The sequence below is a fragment of the Pleurodeles waltl genome, chromosome 2_2 (assembly GCF_031143425.1).
Source record: "Pleurodeles waltl isolate 20211129_DDA chromosome 2_2, aPleWal1.hap1.20221129, whole genome shotgun sequence".
In the NCBI taxonomy this organism is placed as follows: Eukaryota; Metazoa; Chordata; class Amphibia; order Caudata; family Salamandridae; genus Pleurodeles; species Pleurodeles waltl.
The window spans coordinates 1,101,634,315-1,101,649,598 of NC_090439.1; the positions used below are offsets into that span (position 1 = coordinate 1,101,634,315).

Genomic DNA, 15,284 nt, shown 5'->3' on the forward strand with positions numbered 1-15,284 from the left:
TGGTCTCCAACGGTTTAGAGTAAATATGGAAAACTTTTTGCCTGTCAATTTTTTTGAGTTGTTTATGGAAAATGTATTTTTGGAAGAGATTGTTGAGCAGACTAATTTGTATGCAGAGCAGTATTTCAGGGACAACACTACCAGACTTAGGCGTCAGTCTAGAGCTACCAAGTGTATTCCCACAAGTCTGGAAGAGATGAAAGTTCTCGGGTTTGACTTTTTTGATGGGGCTGATAAGGAAGCGGTCACTGGCTTCTTATTGGTCTACTAGTTCCTTGATGGCACTGGCTATAGTTGTTGCAACCATGACTCGCAAATCGGTATTTGCTTCTTCTCCGGATGCTGCATTTTGTTGACAATGCTTCAGCCTTGCCACGAGATCACCCCGATTGTGACAGTCTTTTGACGACTAAGCCTGTCCCTGATCATTTTGTAGATCGGTTTTCAGAGGTTTATGTTCCAGGCAAAGAAATAAGTGTGGATGAGTCTTTGGTCCTGTTCAAGGGTCATTGGGATTTTGGGTAGTACATTCCTAGCAAGAGGGCACGGTATGGAATTCAATTGTATATGCTGTCTGAAAGTAGTACAGGATATGTTTATCATTTCCGGGTCTACAATGGTAGGGATTCCAGTACTGACCCCCCTGGTTGTCCGCCCACTTTTGGAGTTAGTGAGAAAATTGTGTGGGAACTTGGTAGAAGTTCAATTGTTTAAGGAATTGTTCAGAGTGGACACTGTTGCTTGTGGCACAATCCACCCTAACCAGAAAGGCTATCCATGGGAGCTTGCCTGTAAAAAAAAACTTTTGCGGGGACAGTGAAATGCCTTGCGGAATGATGAGCTACTAGCTCTGAGATTTGCAGACAGGAGGGATGTGTACATGCTAACTACCATCCATGATGAGTACTTCCCCTGTGACTGTTTGGGGTCAGGTTGCGGAAGTGTGCAAACCTGCGTGCATTTTGGACTACAATATGCACATGGGTGGTGTTGATAGAGTAGATCAGCGGTTGGAACTTTACACTGTTCTTCGTAAGTCTTACGTGTGGTACAAAAAGTTGGCAACTTTTAATGCTTTTATTGTTTTCAAGGATTGTTCCTGAGTCAAGGATGAATTTTTTTAAAATTTCAGGAGTCCGTGATAGAGAGCCTTAATGTGGTGGAACATGCAAGAGTTCCTAGAGTAGCAGTGGTGGAGAATGTGGCTAGATGGAAAGATAGCCAATTGCCTGATCACATTCCTCCCACTCCCAAAAAGGACTTGCCCACTAAGAAATGTAGAGTCTGTGCCCGAAGAGGTATCCGGAGGAAGAGCCGGATGTACTGCCCGGACTGTGCGTGTGCACGGAGTGGCGCTTGGCTGGCCGTGTGCGCGGAGTGGCGCTTGGCTGGCCGTGTGCGCGGAGTGGCGCTTGGCTGGCCGTGTGCGCGGAGTGGCGCTTGGCTGGCCGTGTGCGCGGAGTGGCGCTTGGCTGGCCGTGTGCACGGAGTGGCGCTTGGCTGGCGGTGCCAGCCAAATGGCAGTCCACACACTCCCATCAGCTGATGTGATTTCAGTATCAGGTATGTGGGCATATGAAAGTGATGGGACCTTGAGTGGCGCGGTCTGTCGATGCGAGTGTTGTAATGTGCTGGGCCCGTGGCTGGCGGCGTGAATGGTCTTGTGCTCGTCATGTATGAAAGGTGTGTAAATAGACTGTAAAGCAGTGGTGCCTTGTCGCAGCTTTACAGCTCACGAGCTGTGCCACTGGTTCAGTTTTTGGACTTTCAGTAATTAGCAGTGCATTTCAATTTAGTGAAATCTCTTCTTAATAATATTTGATCTACTGAACTATCACTCACCCTCATGCCAAATCCAACCAGTACTTGTGATAAAAATGACAAAACCTGCTCAGCTGTAATCAGGCATTGGAGCACACCCGCGACACGCTAGGTGTCTCGGGAGGGACCCCAATGATGACACATGCCACCAACTTGGTTGGTGGGTGAGTGGTCTTTTTAACAATCTAAGTTTGTTTCTTTTCAAAATGTTAGTGTTTGGAACATCACAGAAGTACGTGGACACACCAAAATGATCTATTACAAAACTACCTGTTTTTTAGGGGGGGGGGGGGAGTCTTCATCTAGGGAAACCTACCAAACCCAGACATTTTTTTAAACTAGACACCCCAAGGAGTCCAGGGAGGTGTGGCATGCGTGGATCCCTCAACATTACCCAGTCTCCTCTGCAAACCTCAAAATTTGTTTATAAAAGCATATTTTCCTCACTTTTCTTTGTAGGATCACCGCTCCGGCACAAATTTCCTACCACCCAGCGTTCCCCTCAGTCTCCCAAGTACAAAGATACCTCCCTTGTGTGGGTCCCCAAAGCAGAGTCAGCCTAAAGATATATAAAAGAAAAATATGTGCTTATCAACTCGCTGTGCTATCCCCTCAATCTCTAAAGGTTTTTGGCTTTTTTCTGTAGCAGGCACCTGTGCCACCCAAACAAGTGAGGTATCATTTTTATGGAGAGACTTGGGGGAACGCTGGGTGGAAGGAAATTTGTGGCTCCTCTCCTCTCAGATTCCAGAACTTTCTATCACAGAAATGGGAGGAAAAAGTGATTTTTTGGCCAAATTTTGAGGTTTGCAAAGAATTCTGGGCAACAGAACCTGGTAAGAGCCCCACAAGTCACCCCATCCTGGATTCCCCTAGGTGTCTAGTTTTAAAAAATGCACAAGTTTGGTAGGTTTCCTTAGGTGCCGGCTGAGCTAGAGGCCAAAATCCACAAGTAGACACTTTGCAAAAAACAGCTGTTTTCTTTGGGAAAATGTGATGTGTCCATGTTGTGTTTTGGGGCATTTCCTGTCACGGGCACTAGGCCTACCCACACAAATGAGGTACCATTTTTATCGGGGGACTTGGGGGTACGCTGGGTAGAAGGAAATATGTGGATCCTCTCAGATTCCAGAACTTTCTGTCACCAAAATGTGAGGAAAAAGTGTTTTTTTAGCCAAATTTTGAAGTTTGCAAAGGATTCTGGGTAAGAGAACCTGGTGTGAGCCCCACAAGTGGTGCCATCCTGGATCCCCCATGGTGTCTAGTTTAAAAAAAAAAAAAAAAATGCACAGGTTTGGTGGGTTTCCCTAGGTGCTGACTAAGCTAAAGGGTAAAATCTGCAGCTGGACACTTTGCAAAGAACACGTCAGATTTCAATGTAAAAATGTGATGTGTCCATGTTGCATTTCCTATCGTGAGCATTAGGCCTACCCACGCAAGTGAGGTACCATTTTTATCGGGAGACTTGGGGGAACACAGAATAGAAAAACAAGTGTTATTGCCCCTGGTCTTTCGCTACATTTTTTTTATTCCAAATGTAAGAAAGTGTGTAAAAAAGACATCTATTTGAGAAATGCCCTTTAATTCACATGCTAGTATGGCACCCTGGAATTCAGAGATGTGCAAATAACCACTGCTTCTCAACACCTTATCTTGTGCCCATTTTGGAAATACAAAGGTTTTCTTGATACCTATTGTTCACTCTCTGTATATCAGCAAATTAAATGCTGTATACCCGGTATAGAATGAAAACCCATTGCAAGGTGCAGCTCATTTATTGGCTCTGGGGCATCTAGGGTGCTTGATGAACCTACAAGCCCTGTATATCCCCGCAACCAAAAGAGTCCAGCAGACGTAACGGTATATTGCTTTCAAGAATCTGACATCACAGGAAAAAGTTCGAGTAAAACGTGGAGAAAGATGGATTTTTTTTTCACCTCAATTTCAATATTTGTTTAATTTCAGCTGTTATTTTCTGTAGGAAAACTCTGTAGGATCTACACAAATCACCCCTTGCTGAATTCAAAATTGTGTCTACTTTTCAGAAATGTTTAACTTTCTGGGATCCAGCATTGGTTTCACACCCATTTCTGCCACTAACTGGAAGGGGGCTAAAAGCACAAAAAATAGTAAAAATGGGGTATGTCCCAGTAAAATGCCAAAATTGTGTTGAAAATTGTGTTTTCTGATTCAAGTCTGCCTGTTCCTGAAAGCTGGGACGATGGTGGGAAGATGGTGATTTCTTGCAGCGCAAACCCTTTGTTGATGCCATTGTCAGGGAAAAAAACCGACAAGCCTTCTTCTGAAGCCCTTTTTTCCACATTTTTTTATTTATTTTTTTATTAAATGTTTGCTGTATTTTGGCTAATTTCTTGGTCTCCTTCAGGGGAACCCACAAACTCTGGGTACCTCTAGAATCCCTAGGATGCTGGATAAAAAGGACACAAATTTGGCGTGGGTAGCTTATGTGAACAAAACCTATGAGGGCCTAAGCGTGAACTGCCCCAAATAGCCAAAAAAAGGCCTGGTACCTGAGGGGGGAAAAGGCCTGGCAGACAAGGGGTTAAGGAAAAGCTCCCCCTCCCCCCTTTAAAAAAAAAAAAAAGCTCTTTTCGAAAATGGAAAATGCTTGTCTCCCCTTCACCAGTGCCAGTCATCACAAGTTGCCAATAAGCTTTATTACAGTTTTCAGCACTGAGCAGTTTTTGGATCACAGAAAATAGTCATCTCTCTTTCACCAGTTCACTAACTACTAGTTATTTTTGTAGATTAACCAATTTCCGGACTTATTATTTCTAACAATTGTAAATAAAACTCAATATAATAGGGCCCATGCTTTTTTTTTTTTTTTTTTTGCTGTCAATAGCTTGAGATTAAAACACAGATTTGTCCCATTTTTGTCTCCTACCTTGAAATTGATGTCATTCACACAATTTATAAAAAAAATAAAAAGCCTGAAACACTGACTACCAGGCTTAGACTGATATTCTCGGGACTGCTCCCAAACTCACAACAAAACCACTACTGACTGAACATACATGCTCTTATTCTCTGTAGTATTATTAGATCAGTCAAACTCTGCTCCTTTCCTCCTTGTCTCATATGTACCTCTTGTAAATGTTTGTGTGAAACACTGACAAGCACAGTGGACAGTGATTTCTGCTCTTCGTAGCATCAAGTCTATACTTTAACAGTGAATTACTATGACATTAATCAAGTGTATGCCCTTTTACATGGGGGCCATTGCTTATGCACATACAGCATTTAATGGAGCTAATGTTTGTGCTAAATCTTAAACACAATGCAGAGTCCAGAAGGAAGGTATATGCTAGGCTAAGGTGGATATAGTCCAGTTTATATAACCTGGAAAGAACCAAAGTTTGCTTTTAAATTGAACTAACCCAGGTTTCTAGCCTGAATATATGGCCATCTAAATTTTGCTGTCCTTAATGCAACAGGAGTTAAATATGGAAAACAGCTGTCCTGGTGGAGTTTGACCTAAAAATAGTATGTGACATCAATCCAGAGGGGTGCCTGTAGGGCATGCATTGCTATATCCAGATATCTTGTTAACAAAGACCTATGGAATCCAGAGATAATTTTTTGTTTGTTGTTCTTTAGGCTGAACCTAAACATGTACATCATTTAATAGCAAGCTTTCTAAAAGGCTCCACTAATAGATTCAACATTTTTTTTTTATAAAAAGGTTAGGCGGAGGATCCAACTCCCACACAATACAATCTTTTGTATCTCATGCCACTCAATGCTGAAGTTTACATTCTACGTAGGTTTGTGTGTGAAACGTTTACTAGTCAGACCAACGATACAAATAGTTACACCTACTTTCTTGATTTTTCATCATCTTTTTCCTTTAGCTCGGCTTTTGCTTTCTTTAACTCTGTCTTGGCCTCTGACAACTGTTCTTTTTTTGCATCAATCTGCAAACGCAAGAGAACGTTATTAAAATCTGCAATCTGTTTTCTTTTTAAAAACACCTCAGTCGCGTAGATGACCTGCTTAAAACACAACGGACGTTATAGTGGCCAATCCGCTTAATTTAACAAATTAAAAGTGCTTATCATAAATAGAGGTAAAAAGCATTTTACACACAATAGGAAAGAAAACAAGCATAACAACTTCATCCTAAGTAAGGAAAATAAAAAGTGCTAAAATGTTCTTGCTGTTTAAAACAATGAGTATTTATGAGCAAAAGCTACATGTTAAGATACTGCAAAACAGTACATGAAAAAGGAGTGGCTTCTTGAAACGTGAGGTTTCGTTAACTAGGCCTGAAAAGGCCAATTTTTGAAACTCAGCAATAAGTGGCATTGCATAAAAATGTAAAATTAGTCAGTGAGTTAATCAACCAATACAATTGTGTTCTTATATTTGTGATTAAGGGGACTCTCCTCTTTCCAATGATACCTCCCCCAAGTGGATCCATGCTCTTATTTCTGCAGAAGTGTGATACCCAATTGTAGCTACCAGAGATATTGAAAGATGGGGCGAGCGGCCACCCAAGAATGGGCAATCACTCAACCAGCCAACAAAAGGTTGAGTATCGTCTTTGTGTCGCCCACCAGCACCCAGGGAAATATGCAGGATGTTTACACCCAATCTACCTTAGCCTATGACACAGAAAGCCTCCTACTATGCCAGGGATGCCATAACAAAGACAAACTAGGTGGGAGGCCATACTACACCACTATACGGCCTGAGGCTTACTCGTGCCCTGCAAGCGAATGCGTCTAAACTACACCAAAAGGAATCCTAATTTCCACTCACTTGCCTCAATATATGGCTGCACTATTCATGCTCTGTTTCAGCCTGCAACCATGGAAATCTACAAACCGTGTGCCTTTCTGAAACCTAGACTGGTGTGGCTTGCGTGAATACCAACATGTTTTCATACACAGAATGTGCTACAAACATCAAAGTATGGGTCATAAAATAATACCTTTCCTATATTTGTGTGACAGAAAACTAGTGCAGTTCAAGCTAATGGACAAAGTCTTACCATCCTGCAATACCACATTATTCCTAGTTCAGATGCTGCCTCCCATATGTGAGTGGAGCTAATGCATGGCAACGGATTCGACCAAAAAGTGTAACCATGTGAAGACCACATTGACGCCACAGTCCACGTTTTGATCAGTTTCTATTACAAGTGGGGTATTGTTTTAATAAGGAGAAGTGTGTAAAGTTGGAAGGTGGGTACTTTGTTGATACCTGAAAATACAGGAAATTTCCTTCAGAGAAACATGAGAAAAATACATGGTTTTAAACAAAGCTTGACACTCGCAAAGCATTCTAGGTAAGAAAACATAGCAGAATCCATGGTAGTCATATCACCCAATGCTCCAGAAGGTGTGTGGTCTTCAAAAATGTTTGGGATTAGTAGGTTTCTCTGAGTGACATCCGAGCATGAGCCCAAATACCGTAGCTATTTATATTGCGACAATGAGTGACTTAGAAATATCTATTTATTTTGTTTTTAGGGCCTTTCCTGTCCTGAGAGAGAGACACTTACACAAGTGGGGTAATGCTTTTCATCGGGAGTCATGTGGGAACACAGTACAGTAGAACATTTGTTATTGTCAAACTAATTTGTTTTTGTTCCAAATGTATGCCGGCGGGGAGCAAGAGCACACTGATAACCTGCCCCCTGCACCGCATTAAAGGTAATTCCAAGTTCAAAGTTGTACCATTGTTCCTAAACTCGTTGCCAACTCGTTATATGGGGCACATTTCAGAAATGCATTAGGTTTCCTTCTTAACTATTGTTCACTCATTATAATTTACCTTATGTATTGATGCAAAATCAGTTTACAATGGAAAATCTTCATAGGCTGCAACTCAGTAGATGGGCCATAGGATCACATGTTTATCCACAATTACCAAAGACTACATATCCTTGTTAATAGAAGAGTCTGACGGACATATAGGTAGGTTTACATCCGTAAATCTGCAGTTGGGGCAAAGAATTACAGACTGAATCACTGTCACTAATTTCTATTTTGTCATACTTATTGTCCATTCATTTTGTGATTGCAGAAATCAGTTTCATTAGGAAAGCCTTGAACTATCTGCACAAATCTTTTGATAAAAGAAGAATTTTGCCTCCTTTTAAAAAACGTATGCTTTCTGAGATAACCAATGGTTTCACCATTTTCCTCTACCACAAACTGCAAATAGGAGGAAATTTCAATAGGAAAATGTAACTGCCAATTAGAAAAATAAAAAAATTGTGGTGAATTTTTTTTTTTACAACTCTACAAATGTTTGTTCTAAATCCGATCAGTAGTTTTGTAGTTATTAAAGGAAAAAGAAATATAGATATCTCGGCACAGCCTATGCACAGATCTCATGGTGAGATCTGATTGGCTGTCAGTACTTCAACCAGAAAGAGATGGCAGCCATCTTGGGACCACTATACATGATAGCACCCCATGGAAATGTATTGTAGTGAATTATGCTACAAAAGGAGAACATATAAAGGGTGATAACAGATTTTAGTTACGATATATCATTTGTTGATGGTACCATTTTATTCTTAGCAACTGTGGTGTGTTCTAAGGTGATTTTACCCTGTGAAAAAACCTTCTGCTGAGATATCATGGATCATGTTAAGAGAAAACAGTTTTCTCATAATTTTCCCATTGAGGTTATGGAAGGTGCTCAAGAAGCTAAAATGAGAGCATATTTTCTGTAAGTTCACAATGACTCTCAGCCATATGAGAATGAAGTCTGACATTCTCAGTAAAACTACTTCCAACAGGTTCAGCCTGTGGATTCCCTTGTGTTCTACTGTAGTCTCCCAAAGTGTTCTAAAGAACAACTAGACTGCTAACAGTCTTATTTATGACAAAAGAGTGACACACCTCAAGCCATCTTGATTGATTAAAAATAGTAACATTAATAACAGTTAATTTAGAAAGGAGCATTATGAGGGGGAACATTTTGTCATATAAGAACAAGTTACTTACCTTCTGTAACGCTTTTTGTGGTGGATACATTAGCTACCTGTGGATTCCTCACCTTAGGAATTCTCCCATGCGTCAGCATCTGACGGAAAATCATCTTCCCAGCTCTCCACGTCGACGAGGACGTCACAATTGCACGGCTCCACGTGACTCCGCCTGACGTCACCGTGTCAATAAGAGGTCCTCACCGGCGTGCTGACGTCAGATTCACCCATTTTTTACGTGCCTTTGAGGCGAACAGGTGAAATCCGGCCTCACAATAGCTCAAACGAATACATATATATATAAAACCATAATGATGCAATACAATTATAATCATCATTTATATATACATATAATTACAAAACCTATATACACTTGTAAAACAAAAATCTTGGTATGACCAGACAGGCAACAGGGAGGCGGGTGGGACTGTGAGGAATCCACAGGTAGCTAATGTATCCACCAGAAAAATACCTGTGGATTCCTCACCTTATGAACAGAGTCCCAAAGCAGTACAGCACTCTGAGGTGGGTGCCCGATTGGTTACACCAAGAAATCCTGCAATACAGATGGTGCAAAATGGCTGTCCCTCCTAACCTCCGAGTCTAAGCAGTAATGCTTTGCGAAGGTGTGGAGGGACGCCGAAGTTGCTGTCTTGCAAATATCCACCACCGGAACCCCACTAGCCAGGGCGGAAGTGGCGGACTTAGCCCTGGTGGAATGGGCTCTAATACCCTCAGGGGGAACCTACTTTGCCATTGAGTATCAAACCTTGATACAAAGAATGACCCACCTGGATATCGTTCTTTTATGGACCGCTCTGCCCTTCCTCTTTCCAATATATCCCACGAATAGCTGGTCTTCCAAGCGAAAGTCTTTTGTCCTCTCAATATAAAAACTGAGAGCCCTTCTGGGGTCCAAACGATGGAGCCTCTCTTCCTCCTTCGAGGGGTGAAGAGAAGGGTAGAAAGATGGAAGGGTAAGCACCACTTTATCAGGAAAGAATAAAGTAAAGGGAGGTTTAACACAAAGAGCCTTAAGCTCACCAACACACCTAACTGATGTTATAGCTATCAGAAAAACCGTCTTAAGAACTAGATATCCAAGAACACATGGGTTTGAACAGTGAACCCATTAAAAAAGTTAAAACGAGATTCAGATCCCACTGAGGCATAAGAAAAGGAGTGGGAGGAAATTTATTAGTTAAACCCTTTAAGAGCCTAATAACAATAGGCGATTTAAACAAAGAGGGCTGATCCGGAAGGCAAAGAAAGGCCGACAGTGCCACCAAATAGCCCTTAACAGTAGCAACTGCACAACTCTTCTGTGCTAAAGCTAATGCAAACAACAGCACATCGGCATAAACAGTCTTAGTGGATTGTCGCCTGGCCAATAAAATAACATCCACTACCTCTGGTGGGAGAGAGAAAGAAATCAGATTGCCCCGTTCAATCTCCAGGCATGACGGTGCAGGCTCTGGAGGTGGGGGTGTAGAACCTATCCCTGCGACTGCGAGAGGAGATCTGCCCTGAGAGGGAGACGGAGCGGAGGGCACAATGAGAGTTGGAGAAGGTCCGTGTACCACACCCTTCTTGGCCAATCCGGGGCTATTAAGATGACCTGAGCCCGATCTTGGCAAATATTCCTCAGAACCCAAGGAATCAAGAGTATGGGGGGAGATGCGTAAAGCAACTGGTTGCACCAAGAGATCTAAAACGTATCCCCCAAAGCTCCTTGCAACGGATACCGGAGGATGCAGAATGACAGGCAGTGCGCGCTCTCCCGAGTGACAAACAGATTTATCCTGGGAGAACCCCACATCTGAAAGATGTGAAGGACCAGATCCGGATGGAGACGCCATTCGTGATCGGCCGAGAAATGTCAACTGAGAGTGCCCACATGTATGTTGAGCAGTCCGGCCAGATGATTCGCTACCAAGCAAATCCGATGGTCCTGAAGCCAAGACCAGAGCCTCTCTGCAGGGAAGGTATGACCCCACTCCTCCCTGCTTGTTTATATACCACATCGCGGTAGTGTTGTCCGTCAGGACCTGAACCGGCGGACCGCGAAGGGACGGGAGGAAGGCTTTGAGAGCCAGACATATCGCCCGCAACTCTAACAGACTGATATGAAAAGTCTGTTCCACTGGAGACCAACGACCCTTGATCTCCAGGTCCCCCAGATGAGCTCCTCACTCTAGAGTGGAAGAATCCATCATGACCGTGGCCACCAGATGCGGCAGCGAAAACAGCCTTTCTTGAGAAAGGTTGCCGTCCACAGCCCACCATCGCAGATCCACTGCAGCGTCTCTGGAGATCGTAATCGACTCCTCGAGATCCTCTTTGTGTTGAAACCACTGCCTGCGGAGGCACCACTGGAGAGCCTTCATGTGCCAACGTGCATGAGTGACCAACAGAATGCAAGAAGCGTACAGACTGAGCAGGCGTAGGACCTTGGGGACTGGAACAACCGCTCCCTTTTGAAACATTGGAATCAACACCTGGATGTCCTGAATCCACTGAGGCGGAGGATAGGCCCAATTCAATGTTGTATCCAGTACTGCCCCTATGAACAGGAGGCGCTGAGAGGGCTCCAGGTGAGACTTGGGCACGTTTACCGAAAAGCACAGACTAAACAACTATTGAGTTGTCATCTGCAAGTGATGCAGCACGAGCTCTGGAGACTTGGCTTTGATCAACCAATCATCCACGTAAGGAAATACCGATATTCCCTTCCTTCTGAGACCTGCTGCAACCACCGTCATCACTTTTGTGAACACTCGAGGTGCTGAAGTAAGACGAAATGGAAGGACCGCAAACTGGTAGTGTTGCGACCCCACCACAAACCGGTGATACTACCTGTGCGACTTGAGTATAGGGATATGATGCAGGGTGCTGCTGGGTGGCCTCTCTTGTCCGAACCCTCCCCGCCCTCTAAAGGACCTATAAGGGAGGCTGGTGGGCTGTTGGACTGTGGACTCCCAAAATAAACGGATCCACGCCCAAACCCCCTGAACCTCCGAAAGGACCTGAAAGGGGTAGTAGTGAAAGCCTGCAGACCCAAAGACCTTTGCTGTGGCCCTACTGTCCTTAAAGCCCTCTAAGGCAGAGTCAGCTTTAGCACCAAAAAGTTTTGCCCCATCAAAAGGCAAGTCCAAGAGAGCAGTCTGGACTTCCGAGGAAAAGCCAGAGGACCTCAACCATGCATGCCTCCTGGTAGCAATAGAGGTACCCATTGCCCTTGCCACCGAATCTGTAGAATCCAGACCAGACTGGATTATCTGTTTTGCCGCTGCCTGAGCATCCAACAGGAGTTCTCCAAATTGTCCTTGCACCTCCTGCGGCAGGTCTGGAACTATAGCCCTAGCTGAATCCATCTGGGTGTGCACATATCTACCTAATACACAGGTAGTGTTTGCTGCTTTGAGGGCCATACTACAAGAAGAAAAAGTCTTCACCAGCTATTCCATCCTCTTGGACTCCCTGTCCAACGTAATCACAGGGAAGGAGCCTGGTGCAGCCAGTGTGTAGGAAGTTGACTTTGTACATACTATTTCAAAGTAAGAAATAGTCTGCACTGAGTCCAAGGGTTACCCTTAGAGGTAAGATAGTGGCAAAATTAGATAATTCTAATGCTCTATTTTACTGTAGTGTGGTTGAGCAGTAGGCTTATCAGAGGGTAGTGTTAAGCATTTGTTGTACACAGGCAATAAATGAGTAACACACACTCAAAGACTTACTCCAGGCCAATAGGTTTTTATATTGAAAAATATATTTTCTTAGTTTATTTTAAGAACCGCAGGCTCAAGATTGACATCAAACACTTTAAATGTAAGGTACTTCACTTAGATACTTTAGGAACTTTGAATGAAAACAATATCATGTACAGTCTTTGTAAAAATGGCAATAAGCTATTTTCAACGTGGACACAGTGCAAAAATCAACAGTTCCTGGGGAGGTAAGTAAAGGTTAGATTAGGAGGTTAGTAAAACACTTCCAAGTCTTAGTCCTGGGGCATAGGAAGCTCATCGTTGGGGGGTTCAAGGTAACCCCAAAGTTACCACACCAGCAGCTCAGGGCCAGTCAGGTGCAGAGGTCAAAGAGGTGCCCAAAACACATAGGCGCTGTAAGGAAATGGCTCCCTGTTGCAACTACCCCCCACTTTTTGCCTGATAGTGATGCTGACTTGACTGAGAAGTGTGCTGGGACCCTGCTAACCAGGCCCCAGCACCAGTGTTCTTTCACCTAAAATGTACCATTGTTTCCACAATTGGCACACAGATAAGTCCCTGGTAAAAGGTACCAGTGGTACCAAGGGCCCTGTGACAAGGGAAGGTCCCTAAGGGCTGCAGCATATGTTGTGCCGCCCTCAGGGACCCCTCACCTAACACATACACACACTGCCATAGCAGATTGTTTGTGTTGGTAGGGAGAAAAAGACAAAGTCGACATGGCATCCCCCTCAGGATGCCATGCACACAAAATGCTGCCTGTGGCATAGGTAAGTCACCCCTCTAGCAGGCCTTACAGCCCTAAGGCAGGGTGCACTATACCACAGGTGAGGGCATAGCTGCATGAGCAATATGCCCCTACAGTGTCTAAGTCTATTCTTAGACATTGTAAGTACAGTGTGGCCATATTAAGTATGTGGTCTGGGAGTGTGTCAAAAACGAACTCCACAGCTCCATGATGGCTTCACTGAAGACTGAGAAGTTTGGTATCTACCTTATCAGCATATTAAACCCACATTAATGCCAGCCCAACCCTCTAGTCTAAGGCCGACTGTCTGTGCCAGCCTGCCACTAACCGACAAGTTTCTGACCCCATGGGGTGAGAGCCTCTGTGCTGCTGTCTGAGGGTGAGGAACAAAGCCTGTTCTGGGTGGAGGTGCTTCATACCTCCCCCCGCAGGAACTACAACACTTGGCGGTGATCCTCAAAGGCTCAAGCCTCCTGTTACTGTGCGCCCGAGGGTACTCCAGTTAATGGGGATGCCTGCCCCCCAAGACCAAGACCCACTTTTTGCGGCAGTCCTGGTAGGAAAATTAGGAAATACAAGATGGAGTGACCACTGAAGCTGGGACCACCCCTAGGGTGTCCAGAGGTGGTGACCCCCTCGTAGAATCCTCCATCTTGCTTTGTAAGAGAGTAGCCAATAGGGATAAGAATGTGCCCACCTCCCCACAGAGAGTGGGCACAGGATTGGTGTAGCCACCCTCAGGGAGAGCAGCCACTGCCTACTGCCCTCTGACCCGTCACACCCCTAAATCTAATATTTAGGGACACCCCTGAACCTTGCTCTTTAGATTTCTAGCAACCTCAAGAAGAAAAAGAAGAGCTGAAGAACCGACCCCAGCAGTGAAGACTCCAGATGACAACTGACTTGCCCGCAGCCCTACCGGCCTGTCTGCAGCTACAAGACTCCTGCTACAAAAAAGGAGATGCATCCTGCAGGACCAGCGACCTCTACAAACCCTCAGAGGAATGCCTACCCACCAGAGGACCAAGAGCTCCAGAGAACAGAGGCCCTGTCCACAAGAAACATCCAAGAAGGACTCGAGAACTGCCCCAAATCTGCGAGTCCTGCACACTCTGCACCTGACGCCCACAGCTCAAGTCCAGGTGGCCCACCAGTCCAGAGGAGGTCCCCAGGTGACTGACCTCGAGTCCACCCTGTGTTGACCCCTCCTGGGGAACATGGCGATGACTGCAGCCTAAATCCGGAGGATCCTCCTGACCATGGCTGGATCCGAGGAAGATTTCTGACAGCCAAAGGTAACTCTGCACCTGCAGCCCCCTGGTCTTGGGGACTCCGACCGGCAGTCCAGCAACATCCAGCAGGCGCCTTTCTTACTTGTCCAGCCTTTAGTTTTCCACACCAACCTCCTGGACCCAGCCTGCAGAATCTTTGTGACCCCTGGGGTTCCCCCACTGAAAAGCACTGGGCGCCTGATGCTGTGTTTTGAACCCGGCCACCCCTGTGTCGCTGACAGTGTGTGTTTGATGCTGACCGGTGACACCCTGATGCTCATCTAAACCCCCCAGGTCTATGCCTTCGAAATGAAGTGCTTACCTGCATCCTGTTTCTTTCCGAGTGCCCCCAGTCCTCATGGATTCCCACTGAGAACCCAAAACCAACTTTGGCCTCTGGCCCTGTGTTGCTGGTGGAGCACTTTTGGTGTTGTGGAGATCCTAACCCCCAAAGACTGGGATTGTAATGAAAATGTCACTTACCCAGTGTACATCTGTTCGTGGCATCAGTCGCTGTAGATTCGCATGTTTTGCATAGCTCGCCATCTGGTGTTGGGCCGGAGTGTTACAAGTTGTTTTTCTTCGAAGAAGTCTTTCGAGTCACGGGACCGAGTGACTCGTCCTTTTGTCTCCATTGCGCATGGGCGTCGACTCCATCTTCGATTGTTTTTCCCCCGCAGAGGGTGAGGTAGGAGTTGAATTGTAGTAATAGTGCACATGCAATGGAGTGGCTAAGTATGTACTTATTT

General features: G+C 44.8%; 1 protein-coding gene across 3 annotated transcripts in view; it reads right to left on the reverse strand.

The window, feature by feature from the left end:
- TOP1MT (DNA topoisomerase I mitochondrial) overlaps window positions 1-15,284 on the reverse strand; it is a 711,804-nt gene that overhangs the window by 86,266 nt on the left and 610,254 nt on the right. For all 3 annotated transcript variants that reach the window (XM_069220874.1, XM_069220875.1, XM_069220876.1), the window contains one exon: window positions 5,665-5,759. In XM_069220874.1, the coding sequence (XP_069076975.1) occupies window positions 5,665-5,759 (95 nt within the window). The remainder of the gene's footprint in view (window positions 1-5,664; window positions 5,760-15,284) is intronic.